At 60.7% G+C, this 11347-nt stretch overlaps 1 protein-coding gene across 1 annotated transcript; it reads right to left on the reverse strand.

Moving 5' to 3' along the window:
- Positions 1-689: 689 nt before the first annotated feature.
- On the reverse strand, positions 690-6951 carry TOR1B (torsin family 1 member B). The gene is made up of 5 exons (XM_087823028.1): positions 6756-6951; positions 5019-5284; positions 3344-3519; positions 2609-2736; positions 690-1821 (listed from the first exon to the last, which is right to left on the reverse strand). The coding sequence occupies exons 1-5, from the start codon at positions 6949-6951 to the stop codon at positions 1580-1582; spliced, it is 1008 nt and encodes a 335-aa protein (XP_087679154.1). The 3' UTR covers positions 690-1579.
- Between the last annotated feature and the right edge of the window lie 4396 nt (positions 6952-11347).

Raw genomic sequence — 11347 nt, forward strand, 5'->3', positions numbered from 1 at the left:
TAGCCCAAGGGCGGCCAACGCTGTTGAGTTGACTGCATCATGGCAAACAGAAAACCTTGTCTCCTCCGGACCAGACACCCAAAAGCTTAGCTCCAACTTGACCATTTGTACTAAAATTTAAGCATCACTTTGGCATTTGTAAAGGACTCGTGTGACCCTCAGTAGAGCCCCCATCCCATAACAATACTCATCCCCCCACACCTGCATGAAAAGGCTGTCGTCATCACGCCTGCAGCCCCACTGCAGCCGCTGGGCAGACGGCCCACGGCCCACGCCAGCTGGAACCGTCTGCTTTCCCAACAACCGGAGCAGCCCAGCCGGCACTGCCACAGGGTGTCGCTGTCGGGAGACACCAGGACCAGCCACAACCTCAGCCTGGCCTACTTTGTTCAGTAATTGTGACCAACGTCACCACTCGGGTAACAATAAATTACACCCTTTGTTTTCAGTTTCTGAAAAAGTACAGGCAATTGTTCCATATGTGTCCTTCCCGTGTTTTAAAATAAGCAATGTCCTAGACGTGTGTCCTCTAAGATTCAGACGTAAAAACATTATAAAGATACACACACCCTTGCGGCTGGCGTGGCTCGGTGGCTGAGCATCTGCCCACGCACCAGGAGGTCACGGCTGGACCCCCAGCAGGAGGCAGCCCACGGATGGCTCGCTCATCACTGATGTTTCTCTCTCTCCTCCCTCTCCTTTCCTCTTTGAAGTAAACAAAAACATATTTAAAATGTAGAAACTCTAGTGTTTCTCGTGTGCGATGCTTCCACTTTGGCAACACAGAATCTGCAAGCCGACCCCTCGGTCTGGGCGTGTCATCCTCAGAGAGGAGCAAGTCCTCGGCTGTCAGTCGGTTCTGTGGGACAGAGCGAGACCGACCCGCCTATAAACTGTAGTAGACAAACATTTCACTGCTCAAATTCAAAACCAACACTCTCGCTCCGGTTCGACTCTAGGGGTGACTTGGGGGGGGGGGGGTAGCCAGTGGTTGCTGACGCTCAGTAGGAGCCACAGGGAGAGGTATGCGGAGGGCTCCACAAGCAGCCAGAGCAACGGCCAGACTGCAAGGTCCCGTCCGCCACAGTCTGTCGCGTAGGCCGGGAGGGAGCCCCCGGCCACGTCCTCCCCCGGCCGCTGCCTGCGGGGCACGCCGTGTGCGAGGAAGAACCAGAGGGGAGCAGGTTTCCGGCAGGTGGAGACCTAGTGCTCCCAGCGAGCAGCAGGCCCCGAACTCCAGGACAGACAGCAGCTCCTGGGGTCGGACAGTCCCGGGTCTCGCGCAGACCACTGCTTCCAGGCACTTCTGTCCGAGGCGGCAGGGGGCGGGGGAGGGGGCGGGTATAAAAGTTCATCTCCAGCCACAACAGCAGCTGTATGGCTACAATGTTGCAAAGTGGTAAGTGCACTTGACAGGTTAGTGGCTCATCAAAAAATCAACTCTTAGAAACTCCTAGATCCTGAGGGTCCACAGGTGCAAATGTGCAAACCCCGGGGGAGGGGGGGTCTTCAAAGTGCTCCCGAGAGGCGGGCCTGGCTCACTGAGCCCCCGCGCACCTCCCGCCGGCTCGGACGGCGGTCAGTGAAAGTCCAGCCGCGACTGCACGGTCTTGCAGCCCCTGTCTGAGTAGATTTTCTCCTCTTTGGGGAAAAACGTGATTTCCTCCGTGACCCTGGTGACGATGTCTTCGTTCACGGGGGAGCCGCGGGCGCGCATCTCCGCCCGCACACACATCTTCACGTGCGTGTACTCCAGGGGCAAGAAGGGGACGAAGTAGTCGATGAGGTTCCTGTCTATGAGTCTGCTGTGCCACAGGCCACCTGCAAACAGGAGCCCGTCCCGGTCACCGGCGGAGCCCCCGCTCCGGCCCACTGAGCCCGACCCCGGTCACCTTCCACGCCTGTACCCCTGAAATCCCCCCCACTGCTAGGACCCCCTGTAATTTTTTTCTCTGATGGGGTCATTCTGTTTGAAATTCTTCCTGTCAAGCATGTAACACATCTGATGCAAGGCCCGGGCGGCTGCCCGTCGCTGGCCTCTAGAGAATGTCGGCCTAGGAAAGGTCCAGGCCTACGGAGAACTTCTATAAGGACTGACTTGAGCCAAACACAACTAGAAGCAGGGTCTCAGCAGAGTAAGAAGGTGCCTCCAGGACGGCAGTTGTGCAGTTTCTCTCGTGCATTTAGAATTGAGAGGAAACGTTATGAGGGCGAGGGAAGGTGGGAGCGGCCGGGGGATGTCGGCAAGAGGACTGTGTGCTCCTGGGGGGCAGCCACGCCTTTGAGGGGGCTGAGAGACAGGGTCACTCCAGCTTCCAAAGGTGTGTGAGCAGCGATGCCAGGGACAGGGACAGGGACAGGGACAGGGCTGGCTTAAGGCAAAGACAAGTCTTTTCCTAAAGAAGCCACACGCCTGGGGCGTGGCCGCCCACCAGGACCTGCCCAGCTGGGAATTCACCCTCAGCTCACCCTGTGAGGTCACCTTCCCAGAGCCCCCGAGAGACGCCCTAAGAAAGTCCCTGGTTCAGCAAAGCCGGCGGGCCAGCGGCCGCTGCGGCCTCCGGAGGCGGAGGCGGAGGCAGGGTGAGGCCGTGGCCTGGGGACTCACTGTGCTTGTTGTTGAAGACGCCCACAGACAGCATGGGCTCCAGGTCGCTCAGCTGGATGTCCTCTCTCTTCCGTCCTGACCGCCAGAACTCCAGGGCCTTCTTCGTTATGAGGTCCCCGCCGGCATTGCTGAGTGTGCCCGAGGAACAAAGATTAAAACCACATATTAAGACGCCGCGTCTAGGGCGTGGGGGGGCAGGAGAGGGTAGAAAGGGAGAGATGGTGACAGAAGGAGACGTGGCTGGCGGCGGCGAACACACAGTGCAGACGCGGGTGACGCGTATAGGACTGTACCCCGAAACCTATCTGATTTTATTAACCAGCTCACCCCAGTAAATTCAATTTTTAAAAAGCGATTCTGGGTCTAACCAGGAAGCATACCTGCTCTAAGGTTTGTACGTAACCAGGGAATATTGACTGAGGCTACTGGACAGGGGACAAGCAGCGTCTGCCCGCGAGGGGCAGTGGCCGCTACGCGACGTGGCCGCTCCACTGGGAACAACACGTGCAGGCAGTGAGCTCGCCTGCTGTCAGCCACGGCATAATCCACGTTCCCCTGCCCCGTCTCTGCCACGCCGACAGCCGCAACCCGCGATAAGAGAAATCAGGATGCCGCTTTCACAGGCTGGCGCCTTTGTCCCCGGGGAACGAGATGCAGACGGTCGCTGGCACCTTGCTCTAGCCCTGGGAGGATGCAGGCGGGCGCGTGTGCCCCCGGAACCCACTTCCCGCCAACCTGAGGAAGATGAAGATGGCCTTGCGGTAAGACACGCCGTCCACCTGCTCGTAGTAGTCCAGGAAGGGCGTGATGGAGTCAACGATCCCGGGGTGCAGCTTGTCCATCTCGTCGAAGATGAACACCGAGTTCGCACAGGCGCTCACGTTACCCCGGATCCAACTCCGCAGCTGGTCCTGGGTCAACCACAACAGAAACAGGATGCGGGGGCGCGAAGGCCGGGCCGCCCTGCGCCTCGTGCTCGGGAGGGGAGCCGGAGCGCCCCGGGGTTTAACAGAGCTCACTGACGTCCGCTCCGGGGGACAGCTTCTCCAACACACCATCAAAAGTGGAAACTAGTAGAGAGGCGGGTGCTCGAGTGGACAGAAGTTTCTTCCGAACTCGAACGATGTGCTAAGGGTCACCTTTTAAAAGGATGAGATGGCCCGGCCGGCAAGGCTCAGCAGCTGAGCATTGACCCGTGAACCAGGAGGTCACAGTCCGATTCCCGGTCAGGGCACAGGCCTGGGTTGCGGGCTCGATCCCCGTAGGGGGCGTGCGGGAGGCAGCCGATCGATGGCTCTCATCATTGACGTTTCTCTCTCTCGCCCTCTCCCTTCCTCTCTCTGTGAAATCAATAAAAAATTAAAAAAAAAAAAAAATTAAAGAAAAAAGACACGTGAATGTTTATCACTTCACTGTGAACAAACCCACAACCTTCACGTCACCGTGGGCTGAAGCCTCAGCTCTCCCAGGCACCCCAAGGAGCACGAACCGGGGGGAGCTCGCAGGGCCCCTTTCCTGGTGGCCTGAACAGAGGAGCCAGACGACATGTGGCACAAAGCATCTGTCCCCAGGCTTTCTCGAAACAAACAAAAAGACACCCAGTCGACAAGCCCTCAGCCCCCAAAATGCGAAAGTCCCCAGAGGCAGCCCCGCTCTCCCTGCACCGCGAGAGCCGCAGGGAGGCTCCCTCCTTTCTGAAGCCTTTCCGGCCCCTGGACGGCCTCTCTCGCTTTCTCCCTCGCTTCAGTTTCAGTTTCTCTCTTCAGTCCCCACCTACCAGCAGGAATATTAACCTTTACATGGAGGACACTCATTTACATGGGAGCCAGCGCACAGCTGAATGCGAGTCGAATGGGGGGTGGGGCACGTCTCAGAAGGAGACGCGGTCTTCAAGTGCAGCTCTCGAGGCCCTGGGAGCAGCGGAGGGAGCCGGGGGGAGCGGGACACAGACCCTCTAGTCTTGGCGGCTAGAGGCAGGGGCGAGGCTGCACCCCAGGCACGAGCCCTGAGGGAAGGTGGCCGAGTCATTTATTGTTTAGGACCCTTCAACCAAGGGCCGCGAGGGGAACGCGCCCATTCACCGCAGAAAGTGGCCACCCTGGGACTGGAAGTTGGGAGATTTGCTACCAGGTCACAAAGACCGGAAGGAGCAAGTCGCCTCGCCTCTCTAGCCTCCACCTTTCAAGGGAAATATCATCTACGCCACTGTATTATTTTGGGATCAAGGGAGGGAAAGGCTGTAGGGGGAACTCTGCAAATGGCCAAGGGTCTCAGGGGTGAGCGCGCCCTAACCCAGCGGGGCCCGGGGCTGCGGGAGCGGGAACAAGACAAGGGGAGACTGGAGTTAGTAGACAGGTGGCCCGGAGCAGCGGCAGGCGGGCGGGCGGGCGGGACAGCGGGGCTCCCTTACCTGGTACAGTTGTGATTTCTGCTCATGAGGGAAGTGCAGGGTCGACACAAACAGGTGGACGAACTTGCTCTTCAGGCCTCTCTCGTGCAAGTTTGTAGCCACAATCTGGCTCACAAAGTTCTTGCCGGTGCCGGCCCAGCCGTGCAAGGAGAGAGTCAGCGGCTTCTTGGGGTCTTTGTTGCTCTGGAAGCTCCTCAGTGCCCTGAGAATCACCTCCGTGGCCAGGTGCTGCCCGAACAGCTTCTCCTGCAGCTCCAGCTTGAGGGCTGCAGGAGCCAGCCGAGGACAGAAGAGAAACGCACGTTAAACATGCTCCCGAGCCCAGCGGCGAGCCCAGCGGCGCGGCTCAGGGGTTGAGCACCGACCTAGGATCCAGGAGATTCCACCCGGTTCCATCCCGGGTCAGGGCACATGCTGGGGTTGCAGGCTCGATCCCCAGCAGGGGGCGTGCAAGAGGCAGCTGATCAATGACTCTCTCATCCCTGATCTTTCTTTCTCTCTCTCTCTCCCTCTCCCTTCCTCCCTCTGAAATCAATAAAAATATATTTTTTAAAAAAACACGCGCCAGAGAGGCAGCACCTTCCCTAGCTGGCCACAGAGGCAAGAGGTCCGGCAGGGTCTCTGCCAACCCACAGGGCTGGCACTGAAGCGGAGCCACGGGCTGCAGTCACAGGGTGCACTAGACAGACGGGTGTCCCCCTCGACACTCGTGTCTGACAGGGAAGCTAAAGACGTCCGTCCATCCAAGGATCAGCCGTCTCTTCACTGAGCTGCACGCCATTTCCCCAGCCACCCCTGCCGGCTTGTATGAAAACCAAGGGCCCAATGTGGGTGTTGCAAGTGGACCCTGAACATCTGAAAACTGCTTAAAAGGGTCGAGGTGGCGCAGAAGGGCTGACCAGCTACTCTCAGTTCCTTCTCACTGTGACCCCAAGGGGTCTGAACACTGAGACAGGGACCCGGGCAGAGCCCCACGATCTGGAGAATGTCTCCCAAGAGTGGCCCGAAAAGGGGCCGCATACTAACCTGCAAGCTCCAGGGAGGCCTGAGGGGCAGCCTTCCAAACTCAGAGACCGAAAGTAGCCCCATAGGATGGGTCTGAAATCGAAACTTCCCAACTAAAGGCGAGGCCCGCTGGGTGGTCCTGTCCTAGGCCTGCATCTTTTGGACAAAGTTCAGTCTTTACCTTTGACTGAGCCCATCTGCTGTCTTTTTGCATCTGCCAAAACCCACCTCTGGGAGGTGGGGGTCCTTTCCTTTTCCCGGGACCCTCCCTGCGCCGAGCAGACGCTGCAGATCCTCCGGGTGTTACTGTTACCATGGGAGCTGCCGGCGGCCGCCCTGTGCCCAGGGACGTCAGCGGCGCGTGTCTAGTTCAGTTTACTTTGTATCCGACCCCGGGGGGTTCCCGCTCTGCCCCTCCCGCCTCCCGGACGAGGCAGTCAGAGGAGTTCGAGGAATTCACTTTCGTTTTACCCCTGAGCTCGGATGCACGAAGAAAGGGGCGCAGCTGCCATTTCCCGGAACAGGCTCTCGGTCCCCGGGGCTCTGCCGCGCGGCTCCTGGCAGTTGGGCTCAAACTCACTCTTACAGGTGGGACGGGCTAACGGGGGCAGAAGGCGCGGCTCCCGGGCGGGGCCCCCGTCCTCCCCGCGCCTCGGTGCGCGCCCCTGTCCCGCGCCCGTGGGGGCCCGTCCCGCGCCCGAGGGGCCCGCCCCGCGCGCCGCGCCCGCCTACCCGTCGCGTTGAGCGGCCGCTGCAGGCAGCACTCGGCCAGGCGACAGTACACGTCGTTGTAGGACAGGAAGCCCGTGAGCAGGGACGCGGCCCCGACGGCGACGGCCACGCTCACGGGCTCGATCGCCGCCACTGCCCGCGCCGCCAGCAGCAGCCACAGCGCCGCGCGGCCCCCGAGCCCCCCGGCCGCCCGCATCGCCCCTCGCAGCCGCCGTCCGCCGGTCCCGCGCGCACCGGGGTCCGGGGCGCGGCGTCACTTCCGCCCGGAGACCCGCCCCCCGGGGCGTGGCCCCCGCGCAGCCACCCCGGGAGCGGAGCGGGACGCCGGCGACTCCCGCCCGGCTCTTCCGGTTCCGCGTCTCCGTAGCCGCGTCTCAGGGTCCCCGCGCCCCGGTTTTCTCCCCGCCGCCCCCTCTGGGCTGCGCGGGGGACGCGCCGCAGACGAGCCCGTCCGTCCCCTCAGCTGCGCCGGGCGGGCCCCTGCGGGGTGCCGGGCGCTGGGTGCCGGGTGCTGGATACTGGGTGCCGGGCGCTGGGTGCCGGGTGCTGGATACTGGGTACCGAGTGCCGGATACTGGGTGCCGGGTGCTGGATACTGGGTGCCGGGCGCTGGGTGCCGGGTGCTGGATACTGGGTGCCGGGCGCTGGCCTGGGCGTGGGCGGGATCCTGACCGTCACCCTTGCAGAGCTGCGGGGCCTCCACGGTCTCACCCGCACCTTCCTGCCCAGCAGCGCAGAGCGTGACCTAAAGACCACCCCGGTAGCTGGCCTTGTGAATGTGTCCCGTGCCCACCCTCTGTCGCCCCACAGGCCGGGCGTGGACACCTGCGCCCACTCCTCACCCACCCGGGCCCCCCACCGGTGAGGACGCTGGCCTTTGGCCACGGCCGCCCGGCCGCCTGCCCTCGCGTGCTCTGTGGATGAGCCTGGATCCCAGCTGTCATTTTCACTGGTTGTTTATTTATAAAGATTTTACCTGTTGGGCCCTGGCCAGTGCGGCTCAGTGGTTAGGGCATCAGCCCAGGCACCAAAGGGTCGCGGGTTCGGTTCCCGGTCAAGGGCACGTGCCTCAGTTGCAGGTTCACTCCCTGCCTCTAGTTGGGGTGCAGGTGGGAGGCGACCCATCAGTGTGTCTCACATGGATGCTTCTCTCTCTCTGTATCTTTCTCTCCCCCCTCCCTCCCTCCCCTCCACTCGCTGAAAGGCAATGGAAAAAATATCCTCAGGTGACGATTAACAACGGAATTTGACCTGTTTGCACCCCTGTGGAGCAGCCCCCCCAACTCTATAGCACTCTTCAGAGCGTCCCCTTGTGGGGTTACCGTGTACCCTGAGACCTTTTGGATGGAACTACCGTCCTACGCCCTGGCTGCAGGGCTGTGTCCTGGGCCTGCCAGGCCCTGAGCCGTGCCCAATAAGATTCTCAGATGTGGGGAAAAAAAAGTCAGCAGCAGAACACAGAGTGGCCCATGAAAAAGTAAGAAACGCTGAGTGGGTGCGGAGAGAGGACCCCAGGGTGGGGAGTGGAGGGCTCGGGGGCAGGAGCTCCGCCCCCCGCGAGGGAGAGGGTCGGGTATGTGACTGGACCGAGCAGCCGCGGCCGGAAGGCTGTTGCTCCTGGGCCGCCCGCCACACCCCGAGTCTGTGCTGTTCCACACACTGTGTGGCACTTTGACCCTTAAGAGGGCGACTGTTTCCTGATTTGTCATTTGGTCATTTATCCTGAAGTCAGACACTGGGATCCACGGAGGGTGGGAAGGTGGCCACAGGGCAAAGGTCCTCCTAAGTCCCCCAAAGAGCTCTCTGGGTGACTCAGGAGTGGATATAACTGGGCCCCACAGTCACCCCACCCCGACCACGTGATGGCCCTCACTGGTCTCTGCCCCATCCCCCACTCTTTTAGGAAAGTTTTGCCCTGGCCCATGTGGCTCAGTGGTTGAGCTTTGACCTACGATCCGGGAGATCGCGGTTCGATTCCCGACAGGGCACAAGCCCAGGCCGCGGGCTCCATCCCCAGTCGGGGGGCATCATTTACATTACAGTGAGAGGAACGGCCTTTGACCAGGAGCTTCCAGTAAGTACTCTGAGCTCTGCGGGGCACCTAGGAGTCTCGCTGCCCTGGCAAAGGAGGTGCTGAAACCGGGCGGGAGGGGTGTGGGGCCCGGGGCTGCGACCCTGCCCTCCGCGCGGCGCGGCCGAGGGAGCTCCGCGTTTCCCGCAGGCACCCCTGGACCCCAAAACTGCTGCAGGGGACACCGGGACGCTGAGTGGGGTCTGCCGTTCTGCCGGCACTGACGTAGCTCTGGGGTGACCCGTCCGTCAGAGCTCCCCGCATAGGAAGTTCTGTTACAAAAGGGGGTGCTTCTAGGTATTTAGACCCACATTGGGTTGCAAGGCTGTTCGATCGGATTTCATAAGCTGTCCTAGCCCACGGCTACCATCTCACATCACTGTCGCTGGAAGGCTCGTCCCTCCTCCGCTCCCCACCGTCCTCGGGGCCTTCGTGACTCTTGGAGCTTCACCTGCGGGGCTTCAGTTGTTCATCAGAAACGCTCGCTGGGCTTGGCCCGGTGCTGCGGCTGCAGGAAGGGCCCTGCCCTTGGGCTTGGCGGCCGGCGGGGACTTTCAGGACCACAGACAGCGCGCCCTGGTCCCCACCTGTGCCCCCAGCAGCATGGATTTGACCCAGGAGCGGTGGCCTCCCACCTCCCGCCTCCGCCGAGGGACTGGGGAAGTGCCCGCGGCTGCGAGACCCGACCCTGCGAGGGGAGCACTCGGGGTGCTGGTGAGCGGCTGGTCCGACGACTCAAACGTGGGTTCAAACCCCAACTCTCACTACCTCTGGCTTTCAAAAGGTCACAATAAATAATGACAATAGGAAAAGTTCAAAGACGTAGATTATTTTTTTTTGCTGCTGTTCATCCCCACCGGAAGATATGTTTTCCACTGACTTTTAGAGAGAGTGGAAGGGAGGGAAGGGGGAGAGAGAGACACCCATGTGAGAGAGACGCATCGGTTGGTTGCGTCCTGCAAGCATCTCGACCTGGGCCTTTAGTTTTATCAAAGATACAGGGAGCTGAAGGAAATGTAGCAAAATGGGACATCTGTTACTTCTGGGTGTTATTTCCTTTGATGAAACAGTTTGTAAGTAAATCGAGGCGTTTAGGTGGCCTCCAGCGAGGCACCTTGATGACACCTGGAGAGCCTGGCCTCTGCCAGAGTGCAGAGCGCAGCTGTTTTTTCAGGGGGGAGAGGCTGGAAGGCGCTCGGACCCCGAACCGCGCCCCGCCCCTGCCCGTCGGAGGGAGGCGGGTGTCGTCTCGCGTGCAACCACTAGATGGCGCCAGCGCACAGGGTTAGACGCCGGGAGCCCGGGGCGCCGGCCGCTGGGAACCGGGCGCTTTTCCCGAGAGGCAGGTGGAGGCGAAGAGCCGCGCCCAGGGCGCAACGGACCGCGGGCTGAAAGGGCGGCTCCATGCACAGGCGTTCATAAAGCCCCTATTGTCCAGTCCCTAAAATCCCCCGAGATGCCGCTCTTAGGCGTTAAAACAGGCGTCGAGGAGGGGCCCGGGGAAGCCGCAGCTCCCACCTCCCACCGATGCCTTTCCCGGGAGCAACCCAGAGGTGAGCTCACCCTCCGGAGGGCGGAACGTGCCTGCGTGGCAGGAAGGCCCAGAGCCCACGCCCTGCTGTGCCTCGCAGCTGCTGCCCGGAGCAGTTTAAGGCGTCCCGCGGGGAGCAGCCGCTCCCAGGTACCCAGCTGCGGGAAGGGAAAGTGGTTCAACATCTGTCGACTGTAAAAGGAGCGGCCAGAGCCCTGGCCCGTGTGGCTCAGTGGTCAGAGCGGTGGCCTGCGCGGGAAAGGGTCCCGGGTTTGTTTCCGGTCAGGGGCAGGTACCTAGGTTTGGGGCTCTCCCCCCACCCAGGGTTCGGGGAGCGCAGGAGGCAACCGATGGATGTGTCTCTCTCACATCAGTGTTTCTCTCTCCCCCCACCCCTTCTGCTCTGTCTGAAAAAAGCAATGGAAAAGATATTCTCGGGATTAACAAAAATAAAATAAAATAAAAGGAGCAGCTGGAAACCCTGCCACTTCTCCAAAGGGGGTGTGGGAGTGACACTAGACAAGTACGCGGAGAGCAACTTCCCGGTGCGCCCGGGGACCAGGGTGAGGGAGACAGACGCCCCTCCCTCCCCTGAGGGCCCCACCGCCCAGTCAGCGCAGAACAAATGCGTGGTGGGGAGCCCGGCGGGAGTAAGACCTGGTGGGCGTGGACCCTGGGCCCTGCGTGTCCCTCAGAGGTGGGCCCTGGGAGCCTCTCAAACACAAGGCTCTTTAAAAAGAAAAACACATTAGTCAACACATTCCAGTCCGATGACATTAAAAGTCACGTTATTGAGGCAGATTTGCATATCCTATTGCTCACTTTAATATGTGATTTTAAATAAATGTACAGAGTTATGCAACCATTTCCATGAACCAGCTTTCAAACATTGAGTCACCCAGGATAATCCTCATGTGCACCCCTCTTCCTGCCCCGGCCCAGACAACCGCTCATCTACTCTCTGTCTTTACAATGTTGCTTTTCTGGGCA

The sequence above is a fragment of the Miniopterus natalensis genome, chromosome 12 (genome assembly GCF_054644295.1).
Source record: "Miniopterus natalensis isolate mMinNat1 chromosome 12, mMinNat1.hap1, whole genome shotgun sequence".
NCBI lineage: Eukaryota > Metazoa > Chordata > Mammalia > Chiroptera > Miniopteridae > Miniopterus > Miniopterus natalensis.